General features: G+C 41.3%; 1 protein-coding gene across 6 annotated transcripts in view; it reads right to left on the bottom strand.

The window, feature by feature from the left end:
- The window catches only part of KCNIP4 (potassium voltage-gated channel interacting protein 4), a 640168-nt gene that overhangs the window by 44444 nt on the left and 575817 nt on the right, over positions 1 to 19907 (bottom strand). The window contains exon 2 of one of the 6 annotated variants that reach the window (XM_029046614.2): positions 3056 to 3157. The exons of the other annotated variants lie outside the window; for them this stretch is intronic. Coding sequence (XP_028902447.1) covers positions 3056 to 3157 — 102 coding nt within the window. The remainder of the gene's footprint in view (positions 1 to 3055; positions 3158 to 19907) is intronic. 6 annotated transcript variants of the gene reach the window in all.

Raw genomic sequence — 19907 nt, 5'->3', positions numbered from 1 at the left:
GGAAACAGCACAGGCCTGGGAGTCAAGAAACCTGGTTTCTTGATCAGACTCAGTCACTCATCTGTTATATGACCTTGGTCAAATTACTTAAATTCTCTATGCCTCGGTTTCCTCATCTGTAAAATAGGGATTAAATACCTTCCCCTTACAGTGTGGGCCCCATATAGGTAGGGAATGTGTCTGGCCCGATTCTATCTACCCCAGCACTGAGCACATACTTGGGACATGGTAAATGCTTAGCAAACATCAAAATTATTTCAATTCTGATCATCATCATTCTCATAAGAAAACATTTAAGAAAGATTTGAGTCAGTGTCATTTCCATGTAGTTAATTTAATATGTCCAGGCTTAATATGAGTTTTAACTACTTTTCCTCTCTCTATATTCAAGATTACTTGAATGGAAACTTACATCTGTGGGATCAGGGTAGGGAGTTGAGGTGTGCAATTATTGTCCCCAAAACATCAAGAACTGTCTACTGAAAAGTCAAGGAAACCCCAGCTCTGACAGTACAATAGGTTGCTTCTTTACAGAAGTCTCTTTCCTTATGCTCCTTTCTAGAATGGTTGAAACATCTCACCTAATGCATCAAAGCTTCAGCCTGTAAATATTAAAGTGAATACACTCTTTGGTTTGTCTTGGAGAAATGTAAAATACATTTTTCTTTTGACTATTTCTCCAATTCATCCTTTGCATTTGAGTCACTGAGGAACCAGAGAAAGATTAATTACAAGTTGAAAGGTTAAATTTTGGCTGGCACCTTACATTTAATCAATCAAAACTACAGTGCCAAGGTTAAGTTTAAACCCAAGTTTATATGTTCTTTTCTCTCAGCGACACCTAAATAAAATGATTATTTCTCATATGCTATGTGACCTCCCTGGTGACTCTAATTCATCAGTTGTTTCTATTGTACTTATTGGTGGTGATGTAATAATAATGATGACGGTACTTGTTAAGCACTTACTATGTGCCGAGCACTGTTCTAAGCACAGGGAAAAGTTATGTAAAATTATGAAGGATTGGGACCCAGGAGTGGGTCACATGACTAAAGTAGTAGACTAGACTGTAAACTCCCCCTCTAGACCGTAAGCTCCTAGTGGGCAGGGAATGTGTCTCTCGTAGCGTTATATTGTACTCTCCCAAGCGCTCTGCACACAGTAAGCACTGAATAAATGGGATTGACTGACTGGGTGACCTAGGAGCTAATATGTTAAAGGTGTTAGGTTTCTAGTACATCCCAGTGGCTATGCTTGTGTTTGAACCAGTAGCTTTTTGAGGCTTTGTCTCGGGTACAATGTCTCGAATTGACAGAGCAGACGAATGCTAACCGTTCCTCTTCCAAGAGAGACATTTACGATTCACAGAAGATAAACATACCCAATATGATTAGTAGACAAACAGAAAACACTGAGACGTTGTGTTATCTTTAATAAAAATGTGAACTGTCTGTAGGAAATTATGTTTTCCAATTATGTTAGACAATATATTGATGACAGGCCATCAGTATAATGAGCACTCTGATCCTAGAATAACCTTGCTGCATTTTGTGCAGCTAAGCTGGCTATAATCAACAAACAAGGCCACAGTGAAGGTTTAATGTGAAGAATCAATTATTCTGATTGAATTAGGGCACCAGGAATTTCTCTGCAGGTGCTGTGACAAGTTTAATATTAATACTCCCTAAATTTATACTGTCTCTCTCATACATAGACTGTTTCATTCATCGCCCCAGTAGCTCTAAGGAACAGAGGTAGGCATAATCTTCTTCTCTGCAGATGAAAGAGCTAAGGGTACTCCGTAAATGTTTATTAATGAAGATGATGAAAAATGCCAATTAAGTATGTAGACCCTCTCAGATTTTCAGATCTTGTCACAGTGAATATTTTTGTTTTCTTGTGGCTTTTTTTTAGGCTCTAATATGTTTTCACCCTTTCTTTGCAAACTGATAACGTTTTAGAGGGTTGCTATGGTGAAAATTCATCACTGCATCTCATAGTTATTTGGCTCATTCTTTATATGAGCTGCCTTTGTTCTGTTATACTGGTTAGTGGTTCGGGTAGAGTTGTCTATGGAAAGAGCGTGGAGAGAAAAAGTGGACCATCTCATTTTCCTTTCATGATATTAACTTGCTTGATGCAGAATTGTTTGTATTGGGACCCTTTCCTCTCTGGACTGTGGTGACCATAAGTCTAACGTGGGTAGATTGGGCCCAAAACTTCGGCTCTGTCCGGCCTCTTGATTTGAATGCTTTGGGTCCCTATTCAGTTCCTGAAAGAACTTCTATTTATATAAAAAAGATGGTTTAGATGAGGACACATAGGTGGGGAGAGGGGTTATGCTGGGAGGGGCACGCTTGCCAAGACCAAACTAAGAAAGTGAGGGGCAGGAGGAGAAGTGGGAGGGTGACCTAGCCCTGCTACGCTGCAAAATCTGCGTGAACTGGTCCATCTTGGATTGTCAGGAGGAATCAGTGAGGGAAAAAGCAGAGGGACTTCTGTCACCCCTTACCTCTGACTCTCTCCTCCCCTTTTTCCAATTTTCCTATCCCCCATTTTGCCTCTATCCCTTGTCCAGTCCCCTGCCCTCTCACCCTTTTTCTGGTCTGTCCCCATTTGACTTTACCTCTCTGGAGCCAACAGTGACCAGGGTTTCTATATTTACCTTGTTTAAGCAGAGGTGTTTAGGTTGCCCTGGGGAAATGTAATCTGGTCTGGCATATGGACCCCACAAACCTCTAGACCTAGTTTTGCTGGTGCGATATTTATTAATGCATCGGCAACCTAATTATCAGAATGCGAAACAACCACAGTAGCTGGGAAAAGAACACCTGACGCCGAGCGAAGCCGACAACATTAATACGGTGATTCATTGTCCGAGGGAAAAATGAAGCGTAGATTCTCAAAACAGGTCTCCCAGATTAACCGTTCTTTAAACATCAGCTGAACAAGTGTCTTGAATGAAGCAAACGAATACACTGATTATTCAAAAAACCAGAACTGAAATGCATGCAAAGCTCAACAAAAAGGGAAAAAAAACACCAAAAAAACTTGCTTTGGATATCAGGAGATGCTGTTTTGGCAGCTGAGCAGGGCAAGAGTTTCATAAGCCGCTCTTTAATGCTACGCTTGGTATTGTTCTGAGCGTAGAGGAAACCTAGAAGATACATTATCACTTTCATTAACACGGTCTCAGGAGTAAATCTGGTACCTGTCGCATGGTTTATTATGGTGATAAGCAAACAAGACAGACAGTATTCAGACAACTCTAAATCGATGAGCTGGGACCAAAAAAACCCAACTGTTTTTCACACTTTTGCTTTTTAAGCTTTCCCAAGTTTGACTCTTCAAGTGTCCGATATGAGGGGGCCGACTTACATCATTAGATATCATTTTGGGAAATGAGAAACAAACTGAGCATTGTTCTTTTAAAAGCCGTTAAGTGACAGAGAATTCACACTCCATTGAAGCAGGTTAGATGAACTGATATTTAAGTATGAAAAACAGTTTCAACGTCCCAAGGAAATATGTCCCCCATAACATCCAGGAACCAATAACCCGCCAGTACTTTTGCCTTCAATGAAAGTGAGAAGAGGAGGCCTTTGATGCACGACTTTTTGTCATCACAATGTGTGATGCAGCCTCGACAGCACTTTGCATTTTTCCAATTCAAGAGAGTCATAGTATGATTTTTTTTGGCATTTGTTAAGCGCTTATTACATGCCAGACATTGGAATAAGCGCTGGAATAGATATAAGAAAATAAGGTTGGACAATCCATGTCCCACATGGGGCTCACAGTCTTAATCCCCATTTTACAGAGGAGGGACCTGAGGCCCAGAGAAATAAAGTCACTTGCCCAAGGTCACACAACAGACAAGTGGAAAAGTGGGATTAGAACCCAGATCCTCTGACTCCCTGGCCCATGTTCCACCCACTAGAACCCACTGCTTCTCAGGCGGAGAAACTCCCTCAGAAGCACAATTTATTCAGAGTTGAAGAAAGAGCAGTGAGCTGAGCACTGTGACCTCAAGTAATTGGTTCGTTGTAAGAAACTTCTCTGTTGAAGAGCTAAGATCCCTGACAGATATTGGAGCAATGGTGGATTCTGCTTAAGACCCACAGGTATGGGACTTTCAAGTTGTTCATTTCAGGGGAGACTAATTGTTGTACCTGCCACCCACCGTGTCTCCTGACTTTGCAGCTGACTGATCGCGTTGTCCTCTGTGGACCTGAGAGCAAGTTTGGGGTGACCAAATACCCTGGGTCCCCTGGTTCCTCCATCTCCAGGAGGCTGGGCTAGTTGTGACCACCTCACCGGGAGCGGAGGGGAGGGGAGCACTGACATTCCCTCGGACCCACCGGAGCCCCTACCTGCATCCTCTCTGCCAATGTCAGGGGGCTGATCCATTTAAGCAGCATCACATTCGTCTCCAAGTGTCCAAGGATGAGCGGGAAGAGACAAGAGCTCCACTCTTTGTCCAGGGACTATTGCAACAGGAAACAGAACAAAGCCCCAGGAGAACAGCTTGGGGTAGAGTCTGCCAGATGTCTATTTATCGTGATTATGTTGTCTTGCTTTTATCCATCTCCCCGGTTAGACTGTAAGCCCATCGTTGGGCAGGGACGGTCTCTATCTGTTGCTGAATTGTACATTCCAAGTGCTTAGTTCAGTGCTGTGCACATAGTAAGCGCTACTAAGTACAGTGCTGTGCACATAGTAAGTGCTTGATAAATACTATTGAATGAATGAATGAATGACAGGCAGAAAGTAAGCCTAACATGGTGTTTGTAATTAAAGGTGTTGCCTTAGCAGACGAAGGACTGTCAAATGATGAGATAACCACACTTCCAATGGACACCAACTAGAGCTTCACCAACTAGACACTAGCAGATAACCGCCCTGAAAACATTCGGAGGTCCCGGTGACTGAGACCCAAAGGAAACCAATACGCAGGGCAAAAGGCAAATGCCACTTCTCTTTCACTTTTGCTTGTTTTTCGGAGAACAGTTGTTCAGGAAAGCCTCAGATTATGTCAATTAGCCCGAACACTGTTTCCCGAAGTTTCCTCAGCCTGATGACACACGGGGAGCCAGGAGGGACAGATGAGAGTGACTGGAAAATGGGGGTGAGGAGGAAGAATGGCAACGATACAAATGCATGGCTTCAGCTCAAGGAGAATATGGTTTATCATAGGAAAGCCGGTGTCTCTGAAAAGAAATACCCAACCACCTAGCCTTGGCTGCCTCACTTTTTGACCCTTCCAACCCTAACAGTAGAACAAGGAAGAAGTCATTTTTTACCCTCCGTTTTCTCTCCTGTATAGAAGAAATGCTATTACATTTTAAACGTCAGGTATCAGTGATGAGTGACGATCCATGAATTGTGGATTCAACCAGTATTGATGCTGATAATCTACCAATTAAGTTTCCTCCCCTTCCCCACCATGAAATATATTGATATGGATAAATGGTCATTGTGGGTCTTAGCATCTTCCCTCTTTCATAATTGGGAATCACCTATCGGTGCAGAAAGCCATTATTCTCATTGTTTGCTGGAAAAAAGTTTCCTTCTGCATAATTTACAGCCCCACTCAGCTTTCACCCAAAGCCTGTGAATTATGGAAGCTTTTTCTTCCTAGAACATAAATTTGCCAATGACTAGTGAATGAACGTGGTTAATAATAATTTTGCAGACACGATGTCTCCTGCGGATCAATAAATATGACAAAAATCATCAGGAGCCTGGAGGTTTCTGTGATTCTGATGAATCCCTCTTGATGACAGAATTATTCGTAAATAACAAATTTGGATTCTACAATTGAGTTGATAATTTTTATTTGCCGAAAACAGGAACCTGAAAGGTAGTTGGATATTCTATGTGTATAATGCTTATTTTATAGTTTTTTTTTAAAAAAAGGTCTAGGTAATATTCCCAAATCCAACTGTGAATAAGATGGTAGTGTTAGACTAGTCAAGATACAATTTGGGCATTTGCTTGGTGACGAGGCTACTCTTTAAAATCTCTTAGAGAAAAGCAGCCAAATCTCTACATCATCTTGATACCACATGGGACACACAATCCCAGGAGGGATAGGAGGCCCATTTCTCCTAATAAGAAGCCTGCCTTTGAAAAGTTTCCAAAAGTAACCTTTCTGAACAGGAATTCTGTGAGAAAATCCAAATATTAAAGCAGTACCCTTCCCTCTTGGTTTGAATTTACAGTTGAGATAGTGATTTTGCTCTGAGGTCCATTTAATTTTGATCTCTTTGCTGGGATACCAACCCCTTAGACAGGTGCCATTTGTGAAAGCAGATTGTAATTATGGCAACTCCTCCTACTGTCACTGAAGTCAATGGGCAGGAATGAAAAGCATTTGACTCCTAAAATTTACCCAACCCTGTGTAACCCATGGATGTTTCAAATGCAAAAAGAATCACATTTATTGAGAAAACAAGATGTGACCAACTGGGATATGCCTTTTAATACAAAAGTAACTTATTATTTAATCAGAGAAGTGGGAAATGAAAGCAAATATCAGTACCTGCAGCCATCCTTAAGAACTGTAACCTTGATTAAAGTATTTCCTTTTTTTTTGGCCTTGGCTCACCCTCGGTTGAGCTATAGGGTTGGCTATTGTCCACTAGCAAAATTATAACCCCTTCAGAGTTTATACAGTATCTTGAGTTGCATTTGCATTTACTAAAGTATCAAGCAAATTTTACAAGTGTAATGAACATTTAAACTAAGCCTCTCTAATCTCCTCAACTGAAGGAATCCAGGCATCTAATCTTTCTATTATCCAATTTTGTACCTTCAGATTTGCCTCTGAGGTTTTATTTTATAACATTTGCAAACACTCGGGATTCATTTTTTGGAAGTACAAGTCTGAGAAAATTATTCATACAACTGCTTTGTTTTTCGATGTAGTGATAAGAGTCTCATTTAAAGTTTTGCTTCCTTGTCATAATGGTGCACCCTTTCTCAAGAAGCTCCAGGGGAAAACATTTTACCATATCTTAGAAAGGGTGATCTTATGATGGCCTTCTGATGGAGAAAATCACTTCAATTTAGGATTCTGTCAGCCAGTTACTATATCACTCATTGCCTAGACAACATTTCGAAAAGACAGGCGTAGCAGTTGGAAGTCCCGAGTTATTTTCTTTAATATAATTCTGGGTCTCTGGCAACATCAATCATTTCCTTGATAATGATAGTGACGATGAGGAGGCCAAAAGGGAAACCTCTACCCAAGTTTTAACCTTGCCAGCTAAAAAATATGAGTGTCACTGTCTCATCACTCTGTGGCCTCAAGGAGATGGAGAAAATAATAAAATAATTGCCTCTACAAAGTTCTTCAACATTCAAAAGAAGAAATTACCTGCTACACAGACACACAAAGACACACTAAAAAAAATGTTGGTTTTTTTTTGTACAAAGTGTACAAACCGACTGGAGAGTACAATACAATAATACAATAGACACATTCCCTGTCCACAATGAATCACAGTCTAGAGGCATGGAGAAGTTAAGTGACTTGCCCAAGGTCACACAGCAGAGAAGTGGCAGAGCTGTGACTAGAACCAAGGTCTTTCTGACACCAGGCCTATGGTCTATCCACTAGGTCAAGCTGTGGGGCTCCAATAAATCCATCACTCAAGGTACTGATTGGAGAACTGGTATTGAATCCTCATTTATCAGTTGAGGAAACTGTGGCACAGAGAATCAAGTGACTTGGCCAAGGTCACACAGCAAACCATCAGGCTAGGATTAGAACCCAGGCCTATCCTCTTTCCATTAGGCCATGTTGCTTCCCCAGGTCTTACAAAAACACTGGAGCCGTCTTTTTAAGATGACCTCAGTATAGTATTGACAGGATCAAAACTGGATGGGTCTTGCCAGATATTTCTCCTGCCACTATTAGACTGACTGTGAGCCCGTCACAGGGCAGGGATTGTCTCTATCTGTTGACGAATGGTACATTCCAAGCACTTAGTACAGTGCTCTGCACATAGTAAGCGCTCAATAAAAACTAATAAATGAATGGATTAATTCATTAATTAGATCTGAGTACCAGGTCTGATCTTGCTCAACTTATCCTGAGGAGGCACACTCAAAGACACACCCAAAGTCTGCAAACTGGTGTCGGAAACTCATTCCAATCATCCGCTGTCCTAGATTCATTCATAAAGAAGTTCTCACATGCTAAGAGCTGAGCTCTGGAAGCACACACCCCAGAAGACATGCAGACAATTATGAACCACTTCTCCAATTTGAGAAAGCATTAGGATTGAAAATTAGTAGTCTAAAGATGATAGAGATGTGATCTTTCACCCAACCGAGGAGCTTCATCAGCACCCCAGAGTTGAATAATGTCACTGAATACTATGACATGGGGACCTCATTTTTCAGTATTGCAAGTATAGGCTGGGATATTCATTCAATTGTATTAATTGAGTGCTTACTATGTGGCGAGCACTGTACTAAGCGCTTGGAATGGACAATTTGGCAACAAATAGAGACAATCCCTGCCCAGTGACAGGCTTAGAGACAATGGACTCGTAAAGGCAAGTGTGTCTTTGGCGAGAGCCCAAGGCAGAGTAGAATGCTTGAGATGGCATCTAGATTCACTCCAACTAAATGTCTTCAGAGACGATAATATAAAATATGATATTTATTAGCATAAAGGATGATGTTATTCATCAGTGGAATCGAATACTATAAAGTACTATGTTAGTCATTTGGGCAGAAAATAGAAGTAGGTATTGCACTGTGCCAAAATATTCAATAAGATCTTAATGCAAATCCATTCATCTCCAAGTTTCAGGTAGAAAAAGTCCAGGACTATTACAATCTCTTTAAGGGCAAGGACCCTAAACTAACCTTAGGCTATGTAACTTTCCCACAACTTATTCTAGGGTCATATACCCAGTGACTGTCTGATAAATATTTGTTTGTTAATGAGGAGGTAGGTGGCCGAGAGAAAATTCCATTTATCAACTGGGATCATTCTCAAAGCTTCAGCAAGTCTAAAATATCAAGTAAATACAACGGTAAACCAAATCAGCCAAAAACCAAAACCAAACATGAAACTTTCCTTTTAGTTACCAATTACTGCACTATGAGCAATATTACTAAATTGTATATTTTCCATAGTAAACGAGGGCCCAAAATGCTGCCCAAACTAAATTACCACAAATTGGGCTCAGGTCCCAGAAACCAGCCTCTGCCAACCGACTAGAAGAAAATCCCCTGGAGCAGTCCAACTCCAAGGTCTCTATCACTACAACACAGTAAGTCACCGAAACTGAAGCAAACCGATGAATGGCCCAGAAAGAACACCGACAGGGCTCCTGTGGTAATTTTATTTTTGATAACTGGAGCCTTCAGCTGTGACATTCTGTGAAACATTGCTCTGACTGCAGGCAGGCCTGACCACTCCAGCTTTTTTCTCCTCTGTAAATCGAGCCAGAAAAACGAGGCTTGATAATTCATTATGTCTGTCAACTGTCTAGGTATTGCAAAGGAAAATCTATTTCGTGAAAAGCTTTTAGACGCTGCTGCTGGATGCCTATTTGTAATTTGACTTCTTTAACCATTTCCACACCTTTGTGGTGAGTTCTGTTGAGTTTTGGGCTTGATCATGATCATCTTCCCCTTTCAATTTTTATAAAACCCGATGCCATTCATCTAGGCCAGCTAAGGAACACAGTCTAAGAAACCTACTCATAATAGAAATTTTACAAAGCTGTTGCCAGGTTCAAAGGTTGCGTGCTCTACGCAGCCATCCTTGTAGAGTCAGAGGATTACTTTGGATAAAGTTTCCCGTGTTACTTGGGCCCAATTGCACTTCACAGCTATCCCTGCAGGGACATATTAACAGTATGCTTTCTAAGTTTCCAGCTCACTTCTGGGCCAGGTCACCTGTGGGAACTCCATATGCATTAACTGATGTTAATCTGCTGAGAGATCAGCGTTAAAGGTTCAAGAGGGGTGAATCTCGCTTCCATTCTCTTTCAATTTTCTTGATTTAAAACCTAGTTTAGCAACATAAAAATTATGCAGAAAGGACCTTATTATTAGAAAACATTAGAGGAAGCTCTGCTTTAGAAAGTCAGTGGCTGATTTTCTATCCCATGCCACCCCTTTCATTTACGTACTTAGCCATAATTATTTATTTATATTAACGTCTTTCTTCCCCTCTAGACTAAGCCTGCTGTGGGCAGGGAAGATATCTACGAACTCTGTTGTGCTATACTCTCCCAAGAGCTTAGTACAGTGCTCTGCATGCAATGAGTGCTCAGTATATAAACTGATAGATCGATTGATTGACCTCTAGGAGCTTCTCAGGGATTGCAAATAACAGATCAAGCTCAACTAGCTAATCGTCTAAACTGGAATTCGCCCTTCAGTGCTATGCTAGTGTTGGTTTAGCAGAAAAATTTCCTCATTTTTCCCAATGGTATTTAAGCATTTACTATATGGGAAACACTGTTCTAAACACTGGGGTGGATACAATTTAATCAGGCCAGATTCAGTCACTGTTCCACATGGAGCACACAGTCAAATTATGAGGGAGAACTGGAAATGAATCCCTTTTTCTTTTAGTTGAAGAAAGTGAGGCAAGGAAAAGTTGTGACATGATCAAGCAAGCAGGGTTAGAACCAGGATTAGAACTCAGATCCTCTGGCTCCCAGGCCTTTGCTTTATCCTGTAGGCCATGCTATTATTCAGCTTCTATCTAGTGATAATTTTAGTAGCTGCAAACAGAAAGAAACAGTCTTCCTATTGAGGGAGCAAAGACAATATGATAGTATTAAATCTGGAATCCTCTGTGGATTAGGGGATTTGATCAATGAGGAAAAAAACTCCTTATATTCCTATATGTAGATAACTTGAATAATAACATAAGGTAAAAGAATGGGTTCCCTGAACAAGAGAATAATTGAAATCAGGGCAATTTTAAGCTGAAATGTTAGTGGTCTGCTAAGGTGAGGCAGGGAAATTGTGAGAAGGTTCTCACATAGACACGGGCAAGGTTCTGGACTTCCTCTGCTGATAGGGCCTAATTTCACTAACTCCCAGAACCATTACCCTCTCAACCCAACCAGCCAATTCCTCAACAACCTGCGGACTTTTAAGAGCCTCAGACAAAATTGTACTTCATGGCTCTTTTGGGGTGACAATCATTAATCTCTCTCTGTACATGAAGTACTTTGGCCACATCAGAAGACAATAAGGAGAGGAGGTGAGGAAGAAAAAGGGTTGGAATTTCCAACCATGAAATAGCTGGAAAAGCCCTATCACCTGCTTCCTCTGGTGTTCACTAAAATGTGCTGTCTTGGGAGTCAAGAAAGTGATTTCAGAGCCCAAAGGAAAAGAAGGTGGGAGTCCCCTCCACATGCAGTTGGTGTAGATAGAGCCAGACAGATGCTTAAAAGAAAATGGCACAGGGGACAACTGGCCCCAAAGAAGACAACTCATTTTCCTCTTTGGTTTTTAATTTCATTGTAAGTTCTCAGACCAATGATTTGCAAATTACCTTGTTGAATCACTCTCCACAGAATTTCTTAGAAAAAATTCCTGGATTGGTTTTAAGAAGGAAATCCAATTAAATCTCAATTTCTTAATTCTTGGAGTGAGCATAGCCTTGTGGAAAGAGCACTATGTGACCGTGGGCAAGTCACAGAGTCTAGAGGACTTTTTCATTATCTGTAAAGTGGGAATAAGAGAGAATGTATATGCCACGTGAGACGGGGCTGGTTCTGATAACAGCATGCACTTATTAAGTGCCGCCATAGTTTAAATGGTGACGAACACTACAAAGCTTATCAATCAATCATATTTATTGAGTGCTTACTGTGTGCAGAGTACTTGGGAGAGTACAATATAACTGAGTTGGTAGACACATTCAGTCTAGAGGGGGGAGACAGACATTAATATAAATAAATGAATTATAGGTATGTACATAAGTCCTGTGGGTAAAGAGAGTGAGGGGTATATAAAGAGAACAAATTCAAGTTTAGGGGCAGCACAGAAGGGAGTGGGAGCAGATAAAATAAGGGTTTAATCAAGGAAGGTTTCTTGGAGGAGATTTTGAAAGTGGGAAAGGTAATTGTCTAATAGGTATGAAGCGGCAGGATGTTCTAGTCTAGAGGCAGGACTTGGGTGAGAGGTCCTCAGTGAGTTAGATGAAATCGAAGTACTGTGAGTAGGTTAGTATTAGAGGAGTGAAGTGTGTAGGCTGGGGTGTGTGGGAGTGTAGCGAGGTGAAGTAGAAGGGGCTGAGGTGATTGAGTGCTTTAAAGCCAAGTGTAAAGGGTTTCTGTTTGAAGCGGAGTTGGACAGGCAACTCCTGGAGGTTTTTGAGGGGTGGGGAAGCGTGGACTGAACAATTCTGTAGAAAAATGATCTGGGCAGCAGAGTGAACTATGGACTGGAGTGAGGAGAGATGGGAGGCGGGTATGAATTCGCCTAAGTAGGCAAATCCCTGAAATCCACAGGGATACAAGCTGGCCTGTGTTTAAAAGAACATTAATCATGCCAGTTTCAAAAGGTATGAATAAACCTGATTCTATATAAACAGAGGTGAACATGGCTCAACGAATATATATTCTACTCATCGATGCCAGGAAAACTTGGAAAAGCTACCCTCAACTCTGTAAGTGAGATTTGGGAGGCAAAGAGAACACATCAAACACATGGGACTAAGGGAGGCAGAAAGCGGGAAGAATCTGAAATCATTTTATTTTACTGGTGTTCCAACCCATAATTTTTATCTGGCCAACTTTCTTCAAGTTACTCCCTGTTGTCCTGTAGCTAGCACTCATTGATAGTACTCCTAACAACTTCCTGCTCTGAGAAACAGGCTTCTTTATTTTGAAAAGGGGAAAGGATCGCCGTGGAAAATATGTTGGTTTTAGTCCCATTCCAAGAGTGGCTAATGCTGTCATGGTTGACATGACATCTAATCCAACCACCAGCTTCACGGGCCTCTGGAATTCACCAACGAGTGGAAGGAGTTGCTAGGTGCTACTGATCATGAGGACAAAATAAACAGAAATGCTAAAGCACATTTAACCAACTTATCCTTGGGCATGACTCAAGCACAAAGAGGTGCAACCACCAATAACAACCCCACTGACACAGCTCTGGCCTTCTGAGTCTCATGATGCACAGTCTATTTGAAAGCCCATTAATAACATCCCCGAAGGATTTCTTGTTTCCGCTGTATCTCGGTGGTGGGTACAGTAGAATGCATGGGAGTGTTCTTTTAGGAATTGAAACTTCCGCTTCTATTAATTGAAAGTGCTGCAGGACCCATCTGACTTCCATTTACAAGAAAATTGCAGTCTGCATGCCCATTTTGATCTAATGAGGCTTCTTCCTCATTAAGGCACTACAATTTTTTTTTTTCCTGGGGTCATCAAAACAATTAAATGCTTTGAATGAAGTGGTGAGATGCAGTGTTATCCTGGTTGTGGCAGGTTAACGTTGCCAAATGTCACTCACCCAAGCCAACTTTGGCTGAAGAGGCCAACAGCCTTGAGGGTGTAAGTGTTAATTTGGCTCATTGTTTTGTTGGCTTGAGCCGCCCTCCGATAAGGACAGATGGACCCTTTGGGGAAAAACAAAACAAAAAAGCTAGCACGAAAATAGCCCAAGAAAACCATGATAGTAGAATGCTCTAGGCTAGTTAATATGACTAAGTTGGCACTGTGACACTGACTGAGATAAGATATCTGTGTAGGTGGAAGGTTAGATGGCACCGTCAAGCAATATTTCACAGGAAGCTTGCGGAAATGACTTTACAGGATCGGGAAAAATGATCGCATTTGCTGCCCTGAGTGAGTAAACAAACTGCTGAATTTCATGCCAGCTCAGTTTTACAACAACAGACCCAACAGAATGTGGCTCGTAGCTCCACAGCTTGCAACAAAGATGGATAATCAGTCTAGGGATGGACAACAGGTTAGGTTATTTACCCTGAAAATGGATTTAGTTTGGTATCAGAGAAGGCAAAGGGTTTTGTAGATCAATAGGCTGTTCCTGGATTTAGCACCATTGCCTATGAATATACATGAAATAAGGAGGAAGAAATCTAAGCAGGATCAAAATAACCACCTTTCAATTTATATGCTACACTGTTATGCTCATTGCAAACACCAATCACAGCCCAGTAATCTGGCCAGAACATGTTGCACAATCCACTGAGTGCCTATTAATTGCCCAAAGGATTCCCCTTTTCTGTTGAGTCTCATAGTAGTTTCAATATAATGCATGAAAATATGATTACAGAAACTAAAACTTCTATGGGTAACTCTCTGGGCAAATAAACTAGCAGATCTTCAGTATTTCATTATTTAGGTTATGTGCGTTATGGGATTTTCCTGCAGGGCCTGATTTTCATAATTTTGTTTGTCCCTTTCCACTCATAATCAACTGCTGAGCTATATCTGCTCATCAACAAATTTGCTTTCCAAATGGATACTGCTATTCATATTTCAGGGCCAGAGTCTCTCGCAACAGAAATTCTTTGTCTGTTCTAGCCGATTCTTCTATTTTCCAGTGGCTGGAGACTTTCCTGGCCCCTCACTTGGCCCTAAACATTAACTTCACAAGCTAGTAGGTAGCAGTGTATTACCCCGTTTCTCTGATACTGTGCAGGGAGAGAGGATGAATCATATTCGCAGCACTACAAGTTTTCACTATAGCAGGTTGGAGAACAATAGGATTTAATAAAATAGTATGCTTTTGAACTGTCAGAGGCATGAGATGAATTGCTTTTAAAGAGAATTGAATCAGAACAAAGCAAAATGAAAGTCGTTTCTGAGGGCAAAATCTCAACCTATCTTTGACTTCTAGCCCTCAATTTGGGTGTCATAGGAACATAACAGCCAGATGAAAATTATAAATTAGCTGAGGTAATGTGAGGCTGTTTTTCCAGCATGGCTTTTAGGTACATAATTCAAATATGTAGGCCCACATTATCTTGTCCTGTTGAACTTTCAAACCATAATACTTTCCACCACTGAAGGTGGAAATTAAGAAACTTTGAAACACTGATTGCAATCATCGATTAGTCACTTTTACCCAATCTAGGACACTAGGTTCCTGCCTTTCACCTCTCCCAACACTTGGGTATGACCGTTTGAGGATTCGGGTCTAAAATCAGAGAAGCAGTGTGGCTTAGTGGAACAAGCACGGGCTTGGGAGTCAGAGGATGTGGGTTCTAATTCCGGCTCCGCCGCTTGTCTGTTGTGTGACCTTGGACAAGCCACTCAACTTCTCTGTGCCTCAGTTATCTCACCTGTAAAATGGAGATTAAGGCTGTAAGCCCCACGTGAGACAACCTGATTACCTTGTAAATACTCCAGTGCCTAGAAAAGTGCTTGGCACATAGAAAGGGCTTAACAAATGCCATAATTATTATTATTAGATTACGAGCTGTATGTGGGACAGGGACTGTGTCTGACCTGAATGCACTGTGTCCTGCCCAGTATTTAGCACAGTACCTGACTCATAGTAACTGCTTAACAAATATTATTGCATATCGGCTCTCTTCCCCAACAGGTCATCTCTTGGCTCTTTCTGATCCTACCACCTGGGTATGCCTGCTTCTTCCTGCCTCTGAGCCCTTTCTCATTTTGTCCCTAGCATCTCTAATTCCTTCCCATTCCCCAGATCTCTCATATTTCAACCTTCCCCCATCTTCAAAGCTGCCCCAAAATTCCACCTCCTTCAACATGTCTTTCCCATCTATTTATCAGCATTCTGTTTCTCACCCACTCTTAGGCCGCATCTTGCATCTGTATATGTTGTTACTTATGTCCCTTCTCAGCCGTTGGAATATAGGTCTATTTGATATCCACATCTGCCTTCCCAGTTAGAGTGCAAGCTTCTTGTGGGTAGAGAGCTCGCCTTGAGCTTCTGTTGTATCTCCCAAGCACTTGGGTCCCTGTTCTCGGTGGATGCTCGATAACTACTTAGTCCTACGACAGCCCAATTTGATGTTCTGCTGTGTCTGTCAACTCCCCTAGCCCTAGAATATAGCACTGCTCTTTTTAGCACATCTTTTTATATAACAGAGATCTATCTGTAAAGGATTTTTTAAATTAATGGAAAAGTATTAGCTGGTGCATAACCCTCAACCAAAACATTTATTGCTCTAGGAGCCTTGACAGCCCTTACCAAAAGGTTTCTTTTGACAAGTGCTGTCTCTAAATCCCAAAAGTGTTCTGCTGTACATCTTTATTCTTTAGAAAAGGTTAAAAGGAACCAGCTCTCTCCCAATAAAGTTTCATTTCTATACTCAAATGACGGTATAATCACAGCACAGTCGAAGTTATCACCATTAGCCACTTGAGAATTTAGAGGGTCCTGGTCTCACAGGGGAAAGGACTTTTCCCACACTGGCTTAGAATAGCAGAGCCAGTTTTATTTCATCTTGAAGGAGATACTTGCTCCAACTGGGTTTGGAGTGTTTCGACTTCTGAGAAGGGGAAGAGGTCACCCTAAAGTGTTAGATCACTTGTACATAGTGAATACTAACCCATCCCCGCGTCTGCACTCAGATACAATCTCACACACAAACACACACACGCACACACCCAATGGAGCGTGCATATAAATTACAATGGGTAATTATTCTACTGAACTAGGAAGAGAGTCCAGATTTCCTTTAGTAGTAGAACTCATCCAGACTAATTTGCCCTGGGCCCCCCTCTTCCTTGTGATGCCTCTGAACAGTCCTGAAGGAAGCAAATGATCTCCCATTCTGGGCTCACCCTTACTGGCTGGGCCAGAACATATGTCCACAACTCTACGCTCCTCTCAGAGGTGTGGAGGATTACCCAGTGAATGCTACTTTTGGGGTGTGTGCGGTGGATCACATCACTCACCAAGTCCTTTTAAAACACAACAGTTGCATTTAAGGAAAACCCCCACTCAGAAAAACCTGGCCTGGATTACTCACCCACGCTATTTCATCCAACACTGTGATGAGCTGAAACCAGACAGACTCATGCCGTCTGAGGTACCCTCCCTAATTCCCTACCAAGATTCTGGTCAAAGTGCAAAGTGAAAACCAGTGCGATGACATAACCGAGAGTCTCTATTAATGCCACATTCTCTCCTCTTAGTTCCCCTCTCATAGCATTCCATCTCCTTTGTCTCCCAGTCCCACTAGACTAGGAGAACATGAACACCTATACCTTCCTGAATTCAATACACTAGCGATCCTTGCTCACCTGTCCTAAGAAAACAAAAGTGTATCGGGCAAGAGGCAGAAAATAGAACATTAGTTGAGACTTTCTGATGGCCTTTTTTTTTTTTTAGAGCACATGAAATTTATACCTTCTTTAGGATTTTGAAATGACTTGGGCAGACACCCTTTTAAGTGAAGTGGTTTGTGCAGACTGTTTTCGGAATAGTTCTCGGAACTAGAATAACATATTTTCATATTTTAAAATAAATATTAACAATGATAAAAATAATTGAGAAGCAGTGCAGCCTAATGGAAAGAGCATAAACCTGGGAATCAGAGGACCCGGATCCTAATTCTACCTCCTCCACTACCTGCTGTGTGACCTTAGGCAAGCCACTTAACTGCTCTGGGCCTGTTTTTCATCTGCAAAATGGGGATTCACTACTTATTCTCCATCCTACCTAGACTGTGAGCCCCATGTGGGACATGATTTTCTTGTATTTATTCCAGTCCTTGGCACATAGTAAGCACTTAACAAATACCACAATTATTAAAATAAGAAAAAGTGGGTGACCCAATTTTACTAGAAACATGTACCTTTCATGAGGATTTTCTTGTAGTCATAAAACAGTAATGAATACAATTTTGAAAATATTTAAAATAAATTTAAGTGTTTATAACAAATGAAGACTGGCCACACTAATAAAATTGTATTCCTCTGAAGTGAGTGATAGACTTTTCTATCTTAAGAAAAACAATCATTAACTTTGATTTTTCTTTTTCATGTTGTTCTTAGCACTGAACAGAAAAAAAAAAATCAATTTCCTCCAGGAGGATTTTATCATCCAGCACATTTTTCTCTCTCAGCTGGGTCCTCACAGATATTATTCATGATCACTTAGGCTGATAACAAGATGCTTCTCTTGGGTTACTCTGCACAGTTGTAGTATCCTTGAACTTAAATTTCTAAGGACTAATCAAATCACACAAATAATTATGATGCAAAACTCATATTTTTCTATTGCCTCTGGCTCACTGTGGTGCATTAAATTTTCTTTTCTAGCTTTTAAAGTAGCTAGTAACTCCAGCATTGACACCCATTCTTGTGATACGCTCCACCCAAAAACTATTAACAGCGGAACACTTTTTATCATCGTGGCAAGTAGTTGTGACAAACTTTAAAAAAATATTTACAATACAATCGGCTATTTGATTGTATTGTAAATTCTAAAAAATGTGTAGTGGATTACTGAAGTCAGTTCATATGAACCGCCTGAAATGCTCCATGAGGATGGCAATTCCGTAGCAATCTTCAACATTACATTAGGCGATGCTTTCCAAAGGAATAAGACAATATTAGAACAATGGCATTTTTTCCCTCACTGCTGTCTTCACTTTGCAGATTTGCTTTCTTGTTTTCACAAGGAACTGGAATAAGCCAAGTAAATCTTAACTGAAACACGTGGTGTGTCTTTCTTAATGATGGCTCACTGAATGAGCAGAGGCACAGTCATGTCTGTCGCTCTAAGGTATTTGAGACACTCTATTGCCTATTCTCTGACCTCATCCAGCATCCATTTGTCCCTCCCATACGTCTTGCAATGAAGCCATCTGACACTTGGGAACAGGGCTAGAGAATGTGGATTGACCAGCACATACTACCACTACTGCCAAAACTTCTCAGGTGCCTGTCCTGCTGCTGATAGGACATACTTTCCTCTCTTAACCACTGATGGCTAATCGATGCCTCCATCCTTCTCCTCCCTGAAAGTTACCAGGCCAGGAAAAGTGCTTGACTGAAAATTTTCAGCCATAGCATTTAAGAGATTCCTTCTCAGCCACGCTCACACTGTGATGTCATTTCCAGCAGTGTGATACTCACACTGTGATGTCACTTTCATTTTCATTCATATTTATTGAATGCTGTGTGCAGAGGACCATACTAAGAGCTTGGGAGAGTACGATAAAACAATAAACAGACCCATTCCCAGCCCACAATGAGCTTACAGCCTAGAGGGTGAGCTTATTGTCTCCAGAAGTGTTGTCTGGGATCCAAAGGACAACTAGTAGAATGAGAGTAATGGCAGCAAAATACTAATAATTGTGGTGTCGACTCCCTCTTTCAGACTCTTCCTGGTGCAGCCTCATTGTTCAGAAGGTGCAGAGAAGCAGGGCCTTGACTGCCATGCTGACAACAGAATCATAACCTACAATAATAATAATGATGGTGTCTGTTAAGCGTTTATTACTATGTGTCAAGCACTGTTCTAAGAGCTGGGGTAGATACAAGATAATCAGATTGTACCACACTGGGCTCACAGACTTAATTCCCATTTTACAGACGAGGTACCGAGGCACAGAGAAGTTAAGTGACTTGCTCTAAGTCGCAAAGCTCATAATAATAATAATAATAATGATGATGGTATTTATCAAGCGCTTACTATGTGCCAAGCACTGTTCTAAGCACTGGGGATACAAAGTGAACAGGTCATCCCACGTGGGGCTCACAGTCTTAATCCCCATTTTACAAATGAGGTAATTGAGGCACAGAGAAGTGAAGTGACTTACCCAAAGTCACACAGCTGACAAGCGGCAGAGCCGGGATTAGAAGCCATGACCTCTGATTCCCAAGACCGTGCTCTTTCCACTGAGCCATGCTGAGGAGCCGGGATTAGAACCCACGTCCTCTGACTCCCAAACC

The sequence above is a fragment of the Ornithorhynchus anatinus genome, chromosome 18 (assembly GCF_004115215.2).
Source record: "Ornithorhynchus anatinus isolate Pmale09 chromosome 18, mOrnAna1.pri.v4, whole genome shotgun sequence".
NCBI classification, from domain to species: Eukaryota; Metazoa; Chordata; class Mammalia; order Monotremata; family Ornithorhynchidae; genus Ornithorhynchus; species Ornithorhynchus anatinus.
This window is presented reverse-complemented; position numbering and strand designations above follow the sequence as displayed.